Raw genomic sequence first — 16159 nt, 5'->3', positions numbered from 1 at the left:
TTTATTTATTATATTTATTATAGTAACCTAAGTCATTGAATTAATACCAGCGTAGGTTGATTACACTAAGTAAGTGAGGATACTAAGGTTAAAGTGAGTTATAACTATTTTGGACAGGGTTCTTTCTCCATTTCCAATACTTGAGGCCCTCAAGTTGAGACCATCTTAGGAGCTTTGCGTACCTTGGGAAACTGGATAACCATAAAATTGTCCTTGCTTAACCAACTCTCAGAGTCGTTATAGCAGTGAATTTGTGGGAAGACACAGTGGTGAGCTATTGTTTAAGGAAAATTTCAGAACTTTCTCAGAAAATCAATCTGACATAAGAAATATTTCTTTCAGGTTTCCTACGGAAACTATCAGAGCTTCTCTATTTCTAACAAAGAGCTTCAACTTAGAGAACTGCAAAGAGAATCCTGCCATATTTCCCCCAATGGGGTTGCTGTATTCATGTTGTGGCAAAAACAAATTTACTGAAGCATCAGCTTTTATGAACAAGAGTACACTTTGTTGGATGCATGAAGACTGTGTGCATATACACACAAAAACCCATAATAAAATAGGGGAACATTAGGAACTTTGGATAGAAAGTTCATGAAATTAAAGATGTATAGCTTATTAACACAATCTTACCTCCACTGGTTTGATGGTGGTGAAAGAAATGTCTAATGACATATTGCTTATACCCACAAGACTCAGTTTGCTCAGTATAACTAAAGAGTCTCCCGGCATCTCGTCTGGTTTGGCCCTTACTATTTACTCACTCTGATATACGTACAGAAAGAGCCATCCACAGCAAGCTGATAAAAACGATGACAGACTTGAGAAACCTGAGAAATATCTTTATGAGTCAGCAGGGAGAAAATGCACAACCACAGTTCATCAGGAAGGAGGAGCCACGACAAAACCTGATATACGTACAGAAAGAGCCATCCACAGCAAGCTGATAAAAACGATGACAGACTTGAGAAACCTGAGAAATATCTTTATGAGTCAGCAGGGAGAAAATGCACAACCACAGTTCATCAGGAAGGAGGAGCCACGACAAAACCTTGTCTTCATTACTTTTCTAAAATCAACAAGATCCAAAAGGGCAAAAAGGAAATATAAATGCAGACATATACACAATAAACAGCATTTTCTTTGTCCCACAGGCAAATACAAGGAGAAGCCTTCTTACAAGTATGTCAGTTTCCTTCTTGCATTTATAAACCTGTTGCAAAGACATCTAACATCAGGATTTCCCACATTCTTTCTGAGGTTGCAGAACCTGCATGGAAGAATAGCCACAAGGTGGGGCTGGAGAGACAAGGGAAATGAAATTGACCTCTCCCTGAATTTACAGAAGCAGCAAATTCATCTCCTTGACCCTCTTCACTCTAACCCTTTACATCTGTTCCTCCACACAGACCACAACTCTTGAAATGATATTTCTGGATATTCAAGGGCTGCAGGAATGTAGAGAAACATGGTGGAAATCCACATTCCACACATGGATGATTGGGTATAGGACACTGGACACTGAAATATCAAGTCATAAGCACATAAAAGCCCTGCTGGATCAGAATGCTGCTCCATGTAGACCAGCATCCTGTGACACAGTAGCAAATTTACTCTGGAGGTCCAATAACAGGGCATAGCGTCCGAGGCCCACCTCCTATTTTGCCTCCTACCACTGGGATTCAGACTACCTCTGAATGTGGAGGTTCCCTGTAGTCCCCATAGCAAGTAGCTAGTGACTGATAGATCTAGCCTCCATCAATCTGCCTAATCCATTTTAAAGCTGTCTTTGCCTTTGGCCATTCTCTAATAGCAAATTTCACATTTTAGTTATTCAACTTCCCATCGGCTTCATGGGATGCCCTTGATGAATTTTATTTACCAATGAATGCTGCCAGGTGGCAGACAAACAACAAGTCAGGAAACATAGATGGAATTGTTACAAGCCTAGGGAGTTAACTTGTACAAACTGATGATATGGTCAATAATAAATATCAAGTTCTATCAAGAGGTTCAGATAACCATGTCTAACATGCACCCTTTGATATTTTGGCTGTTTATTAAGGTTCTGTTGCAAAGATTGGTATCTTTTATACAGCCAAGATCAACTTTTAAGGCATTTGTTGTATAAGATTATACATATATAGATCTGCATATATTTTTCCAACTGATTCTGTTTAGGTCTAATTGCAGCTGGGAAGAAGCAATATGCTTACCACATTCCTTTCCTCATCTCCTTGAAAGGCAATTTCATGCTGCTGTCTGTTTTTTTCCCCTAGAAAAGAAACAAAATTTCACTTGGATTTCAAAGTTGTCCATAGTTAGAAGGATATAGAAGATGCAGCAAGCAACTTCAAAAACATGCAAGTCCAAAAATTCACCAGAGACAGATCAAGACGGGTAGCCATGTTGGTTTGTAGCAGCATAAGAGTAGCACCCTGAAGAAGTAAAAAGTGACTCATGAAAGCTCATACCCTACCACATATTTTCAGAAGTGAGCAGTGAATTAGTCTTTAAGGTACAACTGGAATCTTACTCTTTTCTATCATTACATTTTGCCACGCATGTTAGGAGAATGCACTATATACAATACTCCTGGTATGTGTCTTCATTTTGGATAATGACACATTTTCAGCTGCTGTACATGTTAACCAGAACCCTTTGAATTATCTTGCTCAAAAAATGCAGTGCACAGATGGGACAATAATTAGCCACAACATTATCCTCAGCTATTCTTTTTTAAGCAAGGATGAATAAGCATCTTGTTAGGAACTGAACAAAAATGACAAGTCACTAACCTTTTCCTTATCAGATCTGAATAACCACAATGGACAGGGATCAGGATTCTGTCAAAGTGATCCACCAATGGGCTACACACTTCTATTGCTTGAAGATTACTGTGAACAGTGTTGAAACTGGAGCATATTTGAGATATTATCAACAAAATAGTTGCAAAAGTGTCACAATTACATATCAGCTCCAGAGAATTTAGGGACTCAGACCCAAGAGGCAGCAGATGCCAACCAAAAGCTAGGTGGACGAATGGTAGCAAAGTGGTACAATTTTTTTGTTGCTATCACTGTCACCCAATGGCAAGCTACCTCTTTTTCTCGCCTAGAAAGCCCCTTGCTAGTTTTACTATAAATCAGCTGTGACTTGACGGCACTTTGCATCACTGACACCTCGTAGGCCTTTAAGTGACCTCTACAGCAAATTCTGTCAGCTTCACTCAAAACTTTTCACCAGTACTGTTCTAGTTGTCTCTCAGACTCCAACTATGTAGAAAACTATTCACCTCAAGGACCAGGAAGAGGGCACCAAGAGGAAATCTTATCAACAACTTTCAGGCACTTCATGCTCTAAGCTTACACTGACACCTCAAAAGAGCTGCTTGCAGTCTTAAAGTTCCCAAAAGCATTCCAGAGCCCAGTAGGCTCTATTAGTCTCTGTGGGTGAGCCTCATGAACCCACAGAGGGATGGTGCTGCCTTGATCCTGTGATTCCTCAATCCTCCCTTTCCTTGGCTTCCAGGCTATGAGCAGCCAAGAGGCTGTGGTGGTAGGTCACCTGAAAGGGTCTGAACTCTCTTTTCTATCCTTCCCATAAACTAACACCAATCAGAACCCCATATGTGTCCCTAAACAACTCCAGAGGTCCAATTCATTAAAAGAAGAGTTTCTGTATATCCATGTGTCCCCTACACTGTTATTACTGATCCATGTTTTTACCTCTACTATGTTTCCTGTAAACCACCCTGAGTCGCAAGGGGAGGGCAGTATATAAATATAATAATTTATCAATGAATCAATTAATTAAACTGCATATTTGGTATCTTGGTACAGATGAGTGGTTTGATGCATGAGTTAGGTTTAACAGCTGTGTGAGATCTTTACAAGAGAAAAGATCTTTACTACTAATAGACACTCTAATCCCAAAGAGTATGAAAATACAGACAGTGATAGCAGAACACAGTACAGGTGATGCAGAGAATGAGTAAAAAATCATTCTGGCTAAATTACACTAAATTGGTGAGCGATGTTGGAATTCGTCTTCAAGAAATGGACACAAGCCAGCAGGAGAAGAAGTGGACACAAGAAATGGTGGACACAAGAAGAAGAGGACACAAGAAATGGACACAACCCAGCAAAAAGATATTTGCATTTGTGAAAACTTATCTCTGTTCTCTCTATTCCTCGGAACTTGGCAAGCTTATATTGAGTAAGCTGAACATTTAACTCTTTCCTTCCTAGCATGGAGCGATTCTGTGTGACCTATTTGGCACAGGAAGGCTGAGTTGCCCCCTTTCCCACCAGGATACCTTTGGCCAATCATTCCATGCCATGCATTACTGTTTCTTTTTCCAGGCTCCCGGCCATTATATTAACAGTAATCCAACTTGCCTCTTCCATACAGTGTTTCAAATGGTTCCCCAGCTTGGTGTAGAGAGCCACCTTGGTGTAGTGGATAGGAACGTGGACTTCTAATCTGCCAAGTCGGGTTTGATTCTGCGCTCCCCCACACGCAGCCAATTGGGTGACCTTGGCCTCCCCACAGCACTGATAAAGCTGTTCTGACTGTCTTCAAGCAAAGGTTGGATACACACTTTTCTTGGATGCTTTAGGATGCTTTGGGCTGATCCTGCGTTGAGCAGGGGGTTGGACTAGATGGCCTGTATGGCCCCTTCCAACTCTATGATTCTATGATTCTATGATTCTATGATTCTATCTGATATTATGCTACATACAATTATAGCAATGCAATTATTACATTGCTCTTCATTAGGCTCATGCTTTAACTTCTATTAATTTCAGCCTTTTTGAAAGGTCACACACACCTTTTCTTAGGAAAACAAATGACTAATGCATTTGCTTAATCTGACAGACTACACTGTCATTCCACTTACACCAAATCAAAAATATCTTCTACCCAGGAAAAGAGCTTCTTGTTTTCCCAGAAAGTATTACAGATTCTGAAGTGCCATCCATCATCCGGTATTATTCAGTCACATCCATAGGGCAGAGGGAAAATGGATACCATGCTGAGCAATCCACAAAGGCATTCTAATGTCACTCCTTGAACAGTTTAAATTGGTATGATTAAACTGGCATGTGGGAAATAGTATCCTAGAGTTTTCTAGAGTGGACAAAACCTCTTAATGTGCTGTTACCAAGCATTTGTAATTAACACATAGTTTAAGCAAGCACCTAGCCACACAGTTTCAGTTCCAGAAACAAGTTCTGTGAATCAATATCATCAATGTTTATATACTAATAATAAACCAGGAAGCTGTTCCTGAGCTCCATGCCCCCCTCCCAATGCATTAAAGGCACAGCAAAGCAACAATGTGCTACTTTATAGAGATTCATGAGCAACAGCTACTCCTCCATACCAAATGAACCCCTATGCTGCACTTCAGAGAGTGTGTACAGGTAGTATAATGTGCATACAGAATACTCCAGCCTAATTCAATGGAGATATGTGTAAGAAATACTGTACATTTTGATGATCGTATCCCAAACAATCTGGGAGACACATATGCATCAAATTTCAAAAAGACAAAGGCTTTATTTGTTCAGTTAATTCAAGCAATATTTCCATTAAAGTATACAAGGCAGATCACCTTAAGAAGGTAATTTTTATTTATTTGCTTTGTTCATTTATAACCCACCCTGAGACTCAAGGTGCATTGGTGGTGGGAAGGGTCAAGTTGCATAGGGTTTTCAAGGCCACAGACAAAAGCTTTTCCCATTCAACTTTCAGAACTTCCACCCACAATGCCTATCAGTTGCACTGAAATAGTAATGTAGATGGTGGTGAAAAGTGTCATCAAGTTGACGTCTTATGGAGACACTGTAGAGTTTCCAAGACAAGAGATGTTCAGAGGTGGTTTGCCACTGCCTGCTTCTACATAGCTGTCTTAGTTTTTGTTGACGGTCTTCCATTCAAATACAAACCAGGGCTGACCCTGCTTCCGAGATCTAATGAGATTAGGCCAGCCTGGGTCATTTAGGTCAGGGGTAGTCAACCTGTGGTCCTCCAGATGTCCATGGACTACAATTCCCATGAGCCCCTGCCAGCAAATGCTGGCAGGGGCTCATGGGAATTGTAGTCCATGGACATCTGGAGGACCACAGGTTGACTACCCCTGATCTAGGTCAAAGCTCTTAAGTAGTACCCTCATCAAACTCCCTGCCCCAATTAACGGGCACAACAAGGAAACCCATATCTTTTGACTTCCTGCCAAACCAAAATAAGCCCTTAAAGTAATCCAGAAGATATTTAGTGATGAGTCAAAGCTGATATCCAACTTTAGGCTAGACCATGCTGTTTCCAGATTCCAGATATACAACTGGAATTTCTGTCTCCCTTGCCGATTGAGCTTCTTCCAGTAACAATGTGAAGCCCTCAGGCCTTAAGTTGAGCCACAGAGTCAGGTATCACAGACCCACAAAAGGAATTAGGGAAACATTTTGTAGTTTGATTACATGCTTTATAAACATGCCAGAAAGATTGGTGACGTCAAAGGCTTATAGATTTCCCAGGTGGTATTTTGTCTTGTTTTCTATATGCAGTTGAGTTTGTATAGAATAAAACCACTATTGGAAAACAATATTAGCTATCTGAAAACACTAAGAAAATTATTAATAGCCAAGTGAGAAGCCATAATGACTTGCAGGAGGCATCTCATTTCCCCTCCCCCACTGTTTCTTCTTTCCTAAAAGCACCCATAGCCTCTTCTCTTTTTCTGCTTTCTTTCTTTTCACATACCAGAAAACAGAAGACTCCAGGACTTATTGCTGCCCTTCCTTCTGTTTTCATCAGCTGATGCAGGTCTTCGAACATGCTGGGATCTATCACAAGAAAAATAAAATAATAAAAAGGCTATGAGCGAACTAATGTTGACTAATTACTAGACTGTTGGCCTTGGACATGTGCTCAGATCCCTTAAAACTCATGAAATGCTTAGGCAAGACACTAGATACATTCAAGTGTCACTATAGACCACCATTTATAAAGTACAGTTTGATTTATAAAGAGTTGAATATGAGCCAGGTTGCCATCCAGCCAGTTTGTAAATTCATTTGACCTCTCTCCTCGGTCTACCAGCTTTTCAACAGCTATTCCAAGAAAGCGAGTATGAATAACTTGGCCATGCTTATGTTTCTTCTACGGTAATAACTGGGGAAGGCACTGGCAAACCACCCCGTATTGAGTCTGCCAAGAAAACGCTGGAGGGCGTCACCCCAAGGGTCAGACATGACTCGGTGCTTGCACAGGGGATACCTTTACCTTTACCTTTTTATGTTTCTTCTAAAGTCTTTATCTACTTTCTGGGGGAATGCAAGGTTAGGGAGTGTGGTAAAATGCAAGATGGAAAGAGAGACAGGGGAGGGGAAAGAAACTTGGCTTCCCCTCCCATTTACCGCATCCAACCAATAGAAAATGTGTTGATTATATAGTGAGACTTTATCAGCAGCCAGCAAATGCAATAGGTAGACAGATAGTTGGATGGCTGGCTATGAAAGACCTTTGTGGTTGTGGTGCCCTTCCTGTCCCTCTCTTCAAATGGCACCAAATTTGGTTATCTTTGGGCATCAGGTCAAATGATTTTTGTCTTGATCAGGGTTTTATTTAAACCATACTTTTAAAATGTTGTCCATTGTCCCTTATTTGTCCACCTTATTTACTGTCTGCTATGCTATTTATACCCCAGTTTTCACTGCCCAAATGAGTCTCAAAGCACCTTCCCTTTCCTCTTCCCACAACAGACACCCTGTGAGGGAGGTGAGGCTCAGAGAGCCCTGATATTCCTGCTCAGTCAGAACAGCTTTATCAGTGCTGTGGGGAGCCCAAGGTCACCCAGCTGGTTGCATGTGGGGGAGCACAGAATCAAACCCGACTCACCAGATTAGAAGTGGCTGCTCTTAACTAGTACACCAAGCTGGTGTATTTATGCTTTAGCTTTGTTTTTATTTTTATAACCATGTCAACTGCCATTTTAATGCTGCTCTAATTTCAGCTTTTGACGTACAATGTCCTGTGCTGACATTTCACATTTTTAAATTGCTGCTTCTGCTATTATTAATATTGCTGTATTGCAGTTTAAACTTTTAGATAATTTTGGGGCTGGTATGGTTTGATTGAGATTTTAATCAGCCTTACTGCATGAATTGTATGATATTATATTGTCGTAAACCGCCCTGGGCCCACTTGTGGGGAGGGAGTGTTCAAGCAATAAAATCATAAAACCATTTAAAAATCTATTTTATTATAAACTACCTAAAATAAAAATATGGTGGTGTATAACACTGCAAAGCACTGAAACCAATGGGCTTATAAGGCTTTTAGGTGGCCCTTGGTTTAGGATTGCATTGTAAATATTTTAAATAAACAAACCAGGTTATTGTGACATCTGAATGCCACCGCTGTCCTTACAAACAATGGCAATATATACAATCGGAATAATAGTGATTGTTGTAAGGGAGAATTGATAACGCTGCAGGTACACTTAAGAGTCTTTTTTGTAACAGGAAAACAAAACAATATCGTTTTCTTGTAATGATGAATTTCAGTTTTATCTTTAATATATTGTAATTTATATTACATCTCATTCAGCATTACAAAAAGTATTTATATTGCACTTTTGATAATGCACATATTTATTTGGCTAATTATGTAATAAGCAGTTAGGCACTGTTATATAAATCAGTATACTGTCCCAATTTTACCTATGCTCACTCCAAAATATGAAAGAAATTAAGGCACAAATCATGACAACATCCACTAACTTTAATACATTAGGCTTTGTGGGAAAAAATCTGTTAACATTACTATATCAATAAGAAAATTCTACATATAGGTGTGGACCCTTCAGCCCAAATGGTACTAATTACCAATTAGCCTTCTCATTAAATGGAGAAACATTGCAGGGAAAAGCATAATAAATCAGAGTTCCCTGAGTAGTCATGCTGCCTTTGCAAAACACTAATCCTGATGTCAAGTGAATTTAGCACACTTTTCATCTATGCAGTTCCAATGACAGGCTTGTCACTTCTCCTTAAAATCCCTTTTTCTCCACATTTGAGAGAAAACTATTTAAGCTCATCACCAAAGCCTCAGGTTGCTGCCAGCTAGCATGAAAGCTGAACTGGGAGGTGGATATTGGATCCAGAGACAAGTAACAGAGATGCCCCATTGTCTGAGAGTTCCAATCATATAGCAAAAAGACTGACATAAATGGCTTCCACCACACCTTTAAATTGGCCCCTGAATCCTGGCATGACAATGTGAGGGCAATTGCAGTCCCATTTCCCACTGGAATGAAGCCATCTGAGTGGATGGGCACATAATAGCTACCCTTAGGCAACACAGTAATCTTCATGGAATACATATAATCCGCCCAGCACTGTAAAGACCTATACAATAAATGCAATACGTCGCTAAAGTACTTACAGGAAAAATTACATAATAGTACATTATAAAAATAATAACCTTGGCTTCAGTTCTCCATGTGAGCAGGAAGACCGTGCAATGCTGGGTCTCTCCCATTGTCTCTTAGGATCAGCGACATTTGTGCCAATTTTCTTGATCTCATAAATCACCTCATCTACAAAAGACGTTCCACAGAATGTAGAAACAATCATAAAAATATTAAGACCTTACAATACAAGGCATGCCCGAGTTTTCATGCATTTATGTATACAAATATATGGAAATTTCCCCACTCCTCTACGTGCAACCAGCTGGGTGACCTTGGGCTCGCCACAGCACTGTTAGAGCTGTTCTGACCGAGCAGTAATATCAGGGCTCCCTCAGCCTCACCTCCCTCACAGGTTGTCTGTCGTGGGGAGAGGAAAGGGAAGGCGAATGTAAGCCACTTTGAGCCTCCTCTGTGTAGAGAAAAGTGGCATATAAAAACCAACTCTTCATTTTCTTAGGCACATTACAGTATTGCACAAAAAGACGTAGGCAGTCGTTTCAGTTCTTCACTGGAAGGGCTATACATTTTAAAACAAGTAACAATAGAAGATATTTATGTATGTTTATGGGAGGGAAGGCAGCATGGCACAGCCCGTTATCATCAGCTCTCGGAAGCTAATCAGGGTCCGCCTTGGATGGAGACCTCCGAGGAAGACAACTGCAAACGACTTCTGCTTCTCACTGGCCTTGCTGAGGTTGCCATGTTTGCTGTGACCTGACAGCACTCTGCATCCCCCATATGTATGTGTATGTTCACTGAACAGAGTTGTGGGTATATGTGAAAGAGACATAATGGAAAGAGTGCACCTGTTGTTGGTGTTTTATGCGTTTCCACATATTTCAGGTCCCAACTTGCTTCTAATGATAGCATTATTCAACTTTAAACTAAAGCAATCTATGTACGCAATAGAATTCTTAGACAAGTCTAGCTTTACCTTTTGAACGGTGTAGGTTTCCAAGTCCTCTCTGTTCAGTCAATGGAAGATGAGACAAAGGTCTGGAGCTAACGTCCATGAAAAGATCTTTTGATTCCTGTTCTTCGGGAGGTTTCATATCTGCTCTTTTCTCTTTACTGCAGTTCTTTCCACAAAGTCCAAAATCACTGTCAGCATTTTCAGTATCTGCACCCCTCATTCTACTACTGCTTTGAAAATGACAATGTGCAGCAAGTTTTTCTTCTTGGGAAATGCCATGGAGTTCTTCACAAGAAAATGAATGGTTGGTCTCTTCAGGCTGAAGAATTTGAGACTGGCCAAGGTAATCTAAGTAAAAATAATACTGAGCCAAAACACTATCTTCATTGTAGGAATCAGATAAGACTTTGTTATATGAAAATAGCTTCTTACTATGATCAACTTTTATTTTTTGGATAAGGAATTCCCCTGAGCTACTTTTAGGATTTTCTGTTGATTTGATAATGTCCCCAGACCCATATTCATTGATATCACCTTGCACATACTTTGGGACTGGACTCTGTGTTACGCTGTCACCTTCAGCACAGCCATCATTATCTGTATAATGAAGGTCAAAGGTACCTGAACTGACTTCACAAGTAGTATTTCCCAGAGGCTTCAATAAGACATTTTTACACAAACTGCTGATAAGTTTGGATGGATTTTTCTTTGGGGGCTGTAATTCTAATTCTGTTTGACCACCAGTGCAGTTTTCTCCATTGGATAGGTTATCTGTTTGTTGTTTTTCTATACATTTCTTTCCTTCAAAACTCTTATCAGTCACTGCCATATGCACAGATTTGGTTTCTTTTTTCTGAACTGAGCCTTTCTTTTGAGACTGGAAATCTAGGAAACTCAATTCATCCTTTTGTGCTTCAGGATCAAAAGGGTTATTTCTATTTCTAACCTGTTCAGCAGTGCTTTTGGCATTATCCCTGGAGTTGTCAGATTTTAAGGTCTGCATGAAATCCTTGAATGTATCATTTTCTTTGATCTCTGCAAGGTTCTCTGCTGTTAGGTTCCCATTTTCAAAGCTCTTAGCACTTATTGTGGAGGGAAGTCCCTCTTCCAGCACTGATATACTAGCATGTTTCATATGATCTGGCTTTAAAAACCTAGTACTGCTGGGAGCATTTATGCGAGTCTTGGTCAGTGTATCTTTCTTTGTCATCACAACATTTGCACACTCTTCATCTGAACTTTCACTAAGAGGAGTCCAAAAATAAGAGTCAAAACTTTCATGCTGATCTATTGCAGCAGAAATTGAGTAATCTCCTTTGCACACAGTATAGGAGTTTTGAAATCTGGCTTTTTTTCTGTTGTTATCCTTGTGAACCACCATGCTACATTTTCCCCCCACAATGGCTCCTCTTTCTTCCTGATGTTCCTGCTCATATTTGATTGTCTGAATGGGGCACAGCTCATCCAGAAAAGATAGATTCAAGTGGGTCTGAGGAAGAGTGCATGCACTCAGAAGCTCACGCTTTGAATAAATCTTTGTTGGTCTTAAAGGTGCTATTGGCATTTCATCCAGAGAAGTGGTTAATGTATTATGGTTCAACAAAGCAGGAGTCCCTTTTTCAGTTTGCTCCAGGATATTTTTAGGGTTTAATCCATTGGAAGCATGTGTATTTAACAGCTCTAGATCAAAATCTTCAGGCTGGGTATCTCTGATATCTTGAGTCACCTTTTTTTGAGTGTTCTGATCCAGGGTAGATCTTACAATGGGCTGAGCAAATTCTTGCATGCTGTCACTAGTATGATGTTTATCAAGAAACAGTTCTGTCCAGCTGACAACATGTATAAGTCTCTGTGTTTCAAACATGCTGGCATTCTCAAGAACTTCGTTAGCTAACTTGGAAGTACAGATGCTGCTTGCATCTCTTCTGTATGTGGGTTCATCTGTGATATTTATTTTCTGATCTGTTCTAAGATTATTCTGAACTGGATGTTTCCCTCTGTTTACTGTGTTAGTTGACTTCTGAGGGCATATTTTAGCATTAGCTATGGAATATGATGAGGAACTTCTAACCATAGTGGAATTTTGATTGCCGGTATTATTCATGTAGCCAGCCATTTTACTTCCATAAAAAGGTAAGCACTTACATCATAAGACCTTCAGGTTCTTAGTGCATGGTGTATCAATTTCATTAAGAGTCTCACCAAATAGATGGTCTAATGTTTGTGAAGCAAATATTCCATCTGTAAAAGGAAACAGAATCAAAGAAGAAAGCTATCGCAGTATTACTGGATAGGACTGTTATTAGAGGTGCACTGACTAACCCCCAAAACATATGACCTCTGATCAAGTTATATACTATAGTCAAAAGCTCCACTGCACTCTTGGCACGTGTACAAAAGTTGGCCCATTCACATCTCTTTGCATGCATTACAACAGAACTTCCACATGGTAATTTTTCCACTCCCCAGACTCCTAGAAGGGAAGTCAGGAGAAATCTAGAAAGAGAGGTAAGCACTGTGATGCTATGGGGAAGTGAAAAAATAATACTTCTCAACAGGATCAGGCTCACAGTATAGAACCACAGAACCATAGAGTTGGAAAGGGCCATACAGACCACCTAGAACGGATGTGAGCACATTTATCTGAGAAGCGCTGAGCAAAACAGGCACATCAAACCAACTGCTCATGTAGGCCTGAATTATGGTTTGTGTCTTAGCCTATAGGTTGCACCACAAAAATGATGCATCTTTCACTTCGTGCCACCACCATGGCACAACAATGAAATTCCCAAGCAGGGAGCCCCATGATTTTTGTGCTGGGTCACCCCAAACTCAGCATAAGATCAAATATCATGCCCATAGCCGCAGATTACACCTGCAGATCACAAATCCACTACCTTGGGCATCAGCATGGCATGAAAATATGGTTCGGAAGCATGGAACATCATGGATCTTAAGGATTTTTGTGCAGCATCACCCCAAACTCACTATCAAATCACATATCATGTCCATAATCTCAAATTGTGCCACAAATACCACCGATCCACCACTTCAGTAAAAATGTGGTTTTGAAGCATGGATACTCATGATTTGTACCTTGGGTCACCCTAAATTCATTATTCAGTTACATATCTTGTCCATAAGCATAACCTGCACCACAAAAATAATGGATCCACCACTTCTTGGCACTACCACAACATAATATATTTATATATGATTATTGGATTTATATTCCACCCTGTCTTTGGAAACTCGCAGATCTACCACTTCTGGCCACTGCCACAGTGTGAAAACATGGTTACTAGATATAGATTCTCAGGCTTTTCACACTGGGTTACCCAAACTCCCCATTGCAGCACATATACCTATGGCGACAGCTTGCACAAACACACATATCATATATCTATCAATTTGTGACACCGTAGCGCAAAAACAGAGTCCCCAAGCATGGATGAGTTGGTCACCCCAAAGATTACACCAGAAAATGCCTACTTAAAAATCATGAGTTTGTGAGGATCTGTGCTTCAGAACTATCTTCTCGCACCATGGCAGTCCAACAGAGCAGTGCATTCATGATTTTTGTGATGTAGTATATGACTCTGGACATATATGATTTAATGATGGGCTGGGAGTGAGTCAAGGGGAAAATCATGAGGATCCATCCATTGGGACTACATTTTTGTGCCAGCATGATGCCACAAAACCGTAGATGCATGCTTTTTGTAGGACTGGCTAACAACCAAGACATGATCTACAATAGGAAGGTGGTTCTATTTTGCTTCAGTGTAAAAATCAGATGAAACCTGAAAGATCCATGTCTCCGATCCGTGTGTTTGTGCTGTGGATGTGCTGCAAAACATGTCCAGAAACCAGCCACATCTCGGTGGAAGCCGACTTCCCCTCTCCCAGGGCAACCAGGTCCTTCCTTGCTGCAGAAAAGTCACGGGAGGGCGAGGGGACAGGGCGAGGAGGTCTGCCTCCCTGCTTGCTGCTTGGTACTTGGCAACCCGTCGAGGCTCCCGAGCCTACCTCTTCCATAGTTCCAGATGCCCCGTCATCTCCGCTGCCCACAAGCCAAGCGCTGCCAATGCCGCACCGTGCTCTTAGCGAGCGGGGCCTCTGGGCTGGGCAGCGGCACCAAGGAGGCCCGCCACGGCCCCGCCCGCGTCTCAGGCCGTCCCCGTGGAAACGGCGGGGGAGACGCCGCCCCACCACAGCGTCGCTCTGGCGGGAGGGAGGCCGGGCGGGGCCTGAGGTTCCTCCTGCCGCCGGATGCCGCTCGTGGGGCCGCTGCCTGCGAAGCCCCTTTTCAGGCGCCGAGTCTTTGAAAGGGCCGCGGCCGTCCCCTCCCCGGATTTAGGGGCCCCTCTGCGGGTGGAGCGGAGTCCCACGAGGGGGCGTCCGAGTTGTGGGCGGTGGACTTGAGGCTGGGGAAATCCAACCCTCAGCTCGTGCCGGCCAGCGCTGGTCTCCAGAGCCTGTGTTTTCTTCTCACGGGAGACCCTGGCAGGCAAGCTCAGAGATTCACCCCGTTTATGGCCACGGGGTTTGCACGACGTTTCGCACTTCCCTCTGATGGTGCCCCGGGAGGCATGCCGCAGGCCAGGGGACTCGCTCGGGACGCTGTTTCGGGGCCGCCGCCTCTGTAGATGCATGCTGAATCCACTAGGGGGCACTGTGACACTGATAAGAGTCCGGTTCCCCGCTCCGTTCAGAAAAGAAACGTTCCGCTTAAAAATGGGAGACATTCACTCGTCCTCATTCGTTGCGATCACTAATCCCGGAGAATATGCTCTGAATAAGATCCGGATTCAATTGCTTGATCTGTCTTAGATGAATTGCACATAGTATAACTTGATAAACCTTTGCCTGGGACTCTGGAAAGCCTGGTGAGACAACACTGGTTACGTTTTCTGAAAGTCTCTGACTCAGGAGATAGATTATGGTCCAATACCATCAGTGATCGATATGGAAGACACAAGGGCTGAATTGTGAACTGTGGGGTTTAGCTGACCAGCACCATCTGCACTGAAAGCCAGAGATCTTTCTAAGCTACAAGTGGTTTCATGTCCAGTGACCTGCTTTTCTTAGGCAAGCATGCATGTAGTAAATGTGAAGTATGTCCATCTGGATCATGGACGTTGGTGCTGGTTGTATCTGCAGTTGTCTAGTTCTAAGTGTGTCTATGCTAATCTGTCCTGGCAAGACAGGATGTGGGGGAGTGCACCAAGGGAGCTCATCCTAAGAAATAAAATGGCTACATTTTTAGTTGGTCATGTTTTGAGCTATCCAACCTGCATACACATTTAGTGACCCCTACACACACACACACACACACACACACACACACACACACACACACACACACACAAAAGCATCAAGATGAATCAATTTTATTGTTTTGCATCTTCAGTACAGGTATCCTTGTTGTGTTTCATTTCAGGAAAAGATTGCCATATGCCACTGTATTTAAAAACATTTTCCAGATACCTATAAAGAATTTTAAAAATTAAAGAATTCCATTTTTGGGTGATATTCCTTTATAGTGCCTACATCCCATCTGATTAATTAAAACTTCAATAAATGTGAGATTCATATAAGAACTTGAAGAGTTTTTTGAGAAATGATCAAATATTTCCCAATTAATTATTTTTAGAAGTGCTTACAGTTGCTTTTAATGCTAATCACAAATTACTCTCAGCTTTGGTGTACTATAATATTATGTAGTAAATATTTTAATTTCTTGGACTAAAACCCTCAGCAAA

General features: G+C 41.5%; 2 protein-coding genes across 2 annotated transcripts in view; both read right to left on the bottom strand.

Annotated features, from left to right (window-relative positions):
* The window catches only part of LOC143841928 (uncharacterized), a 32109-nt gene extending 30971 nt beyond the window's left edge, over positions 1-1138 (bottom strand). Inside the window, exons 1-2 of the mRNA XM_077346479.1 lie at positions 1125-1138; positions 779-984 (exon numbers count right to left, since the gene is read on the bottom strand). Coding sequence (XP_077202594.1) covers positions 779-984; positions 1125-1138 — 220 coding nt within the window. The remainder of the gene's footprint in view (positions 1-778; positions 985-1124) is intronic.
* LOC143841046 (uncharacterized) lies at positions 1090-15016 on the bottom strand. The gene is made up of 6 exons (XM_077344689.1): positions 14424-15016; positions 10416-12635; positions 9493-9607; positions 6769-6851; positions 2217-2275; positions 1090-1299 (listed from the first exon to the last, which is right to left on the bottom strand). The coding sequence occupies exons 2-6, from the start codon at positions 12508-12510 to the stop codon at positions 1177-1179; spliced, it is 2475 nt and encodes an 824-aa protein (XP_077200804.1). The 5' UTR covers positions 12511-12635; positions 14424-15016; the 3' UTR covers positions 1090-1176.
* Positions 15017-16159: the final 1143 nt, after the last annotated feature.

This window comes from Paroedura picta, chromosome 7 (assembly GCF_049243985.1).
Source record: "Paroedura picta isolate Pp20150507F chromosome 7, Ppicta_v3.0, whole genome shotgun sequence".
In the NCBI taxonomy this organism is placed as follows: Eukaryota; Metazoa; Chordata; class Lepidosauria; order Squamata; family Gekkonidae; genus Paroedura; species Paroedura picta.
This window is presented reverse-complemented; position numbering and strand designations above follow the sequence as displayed.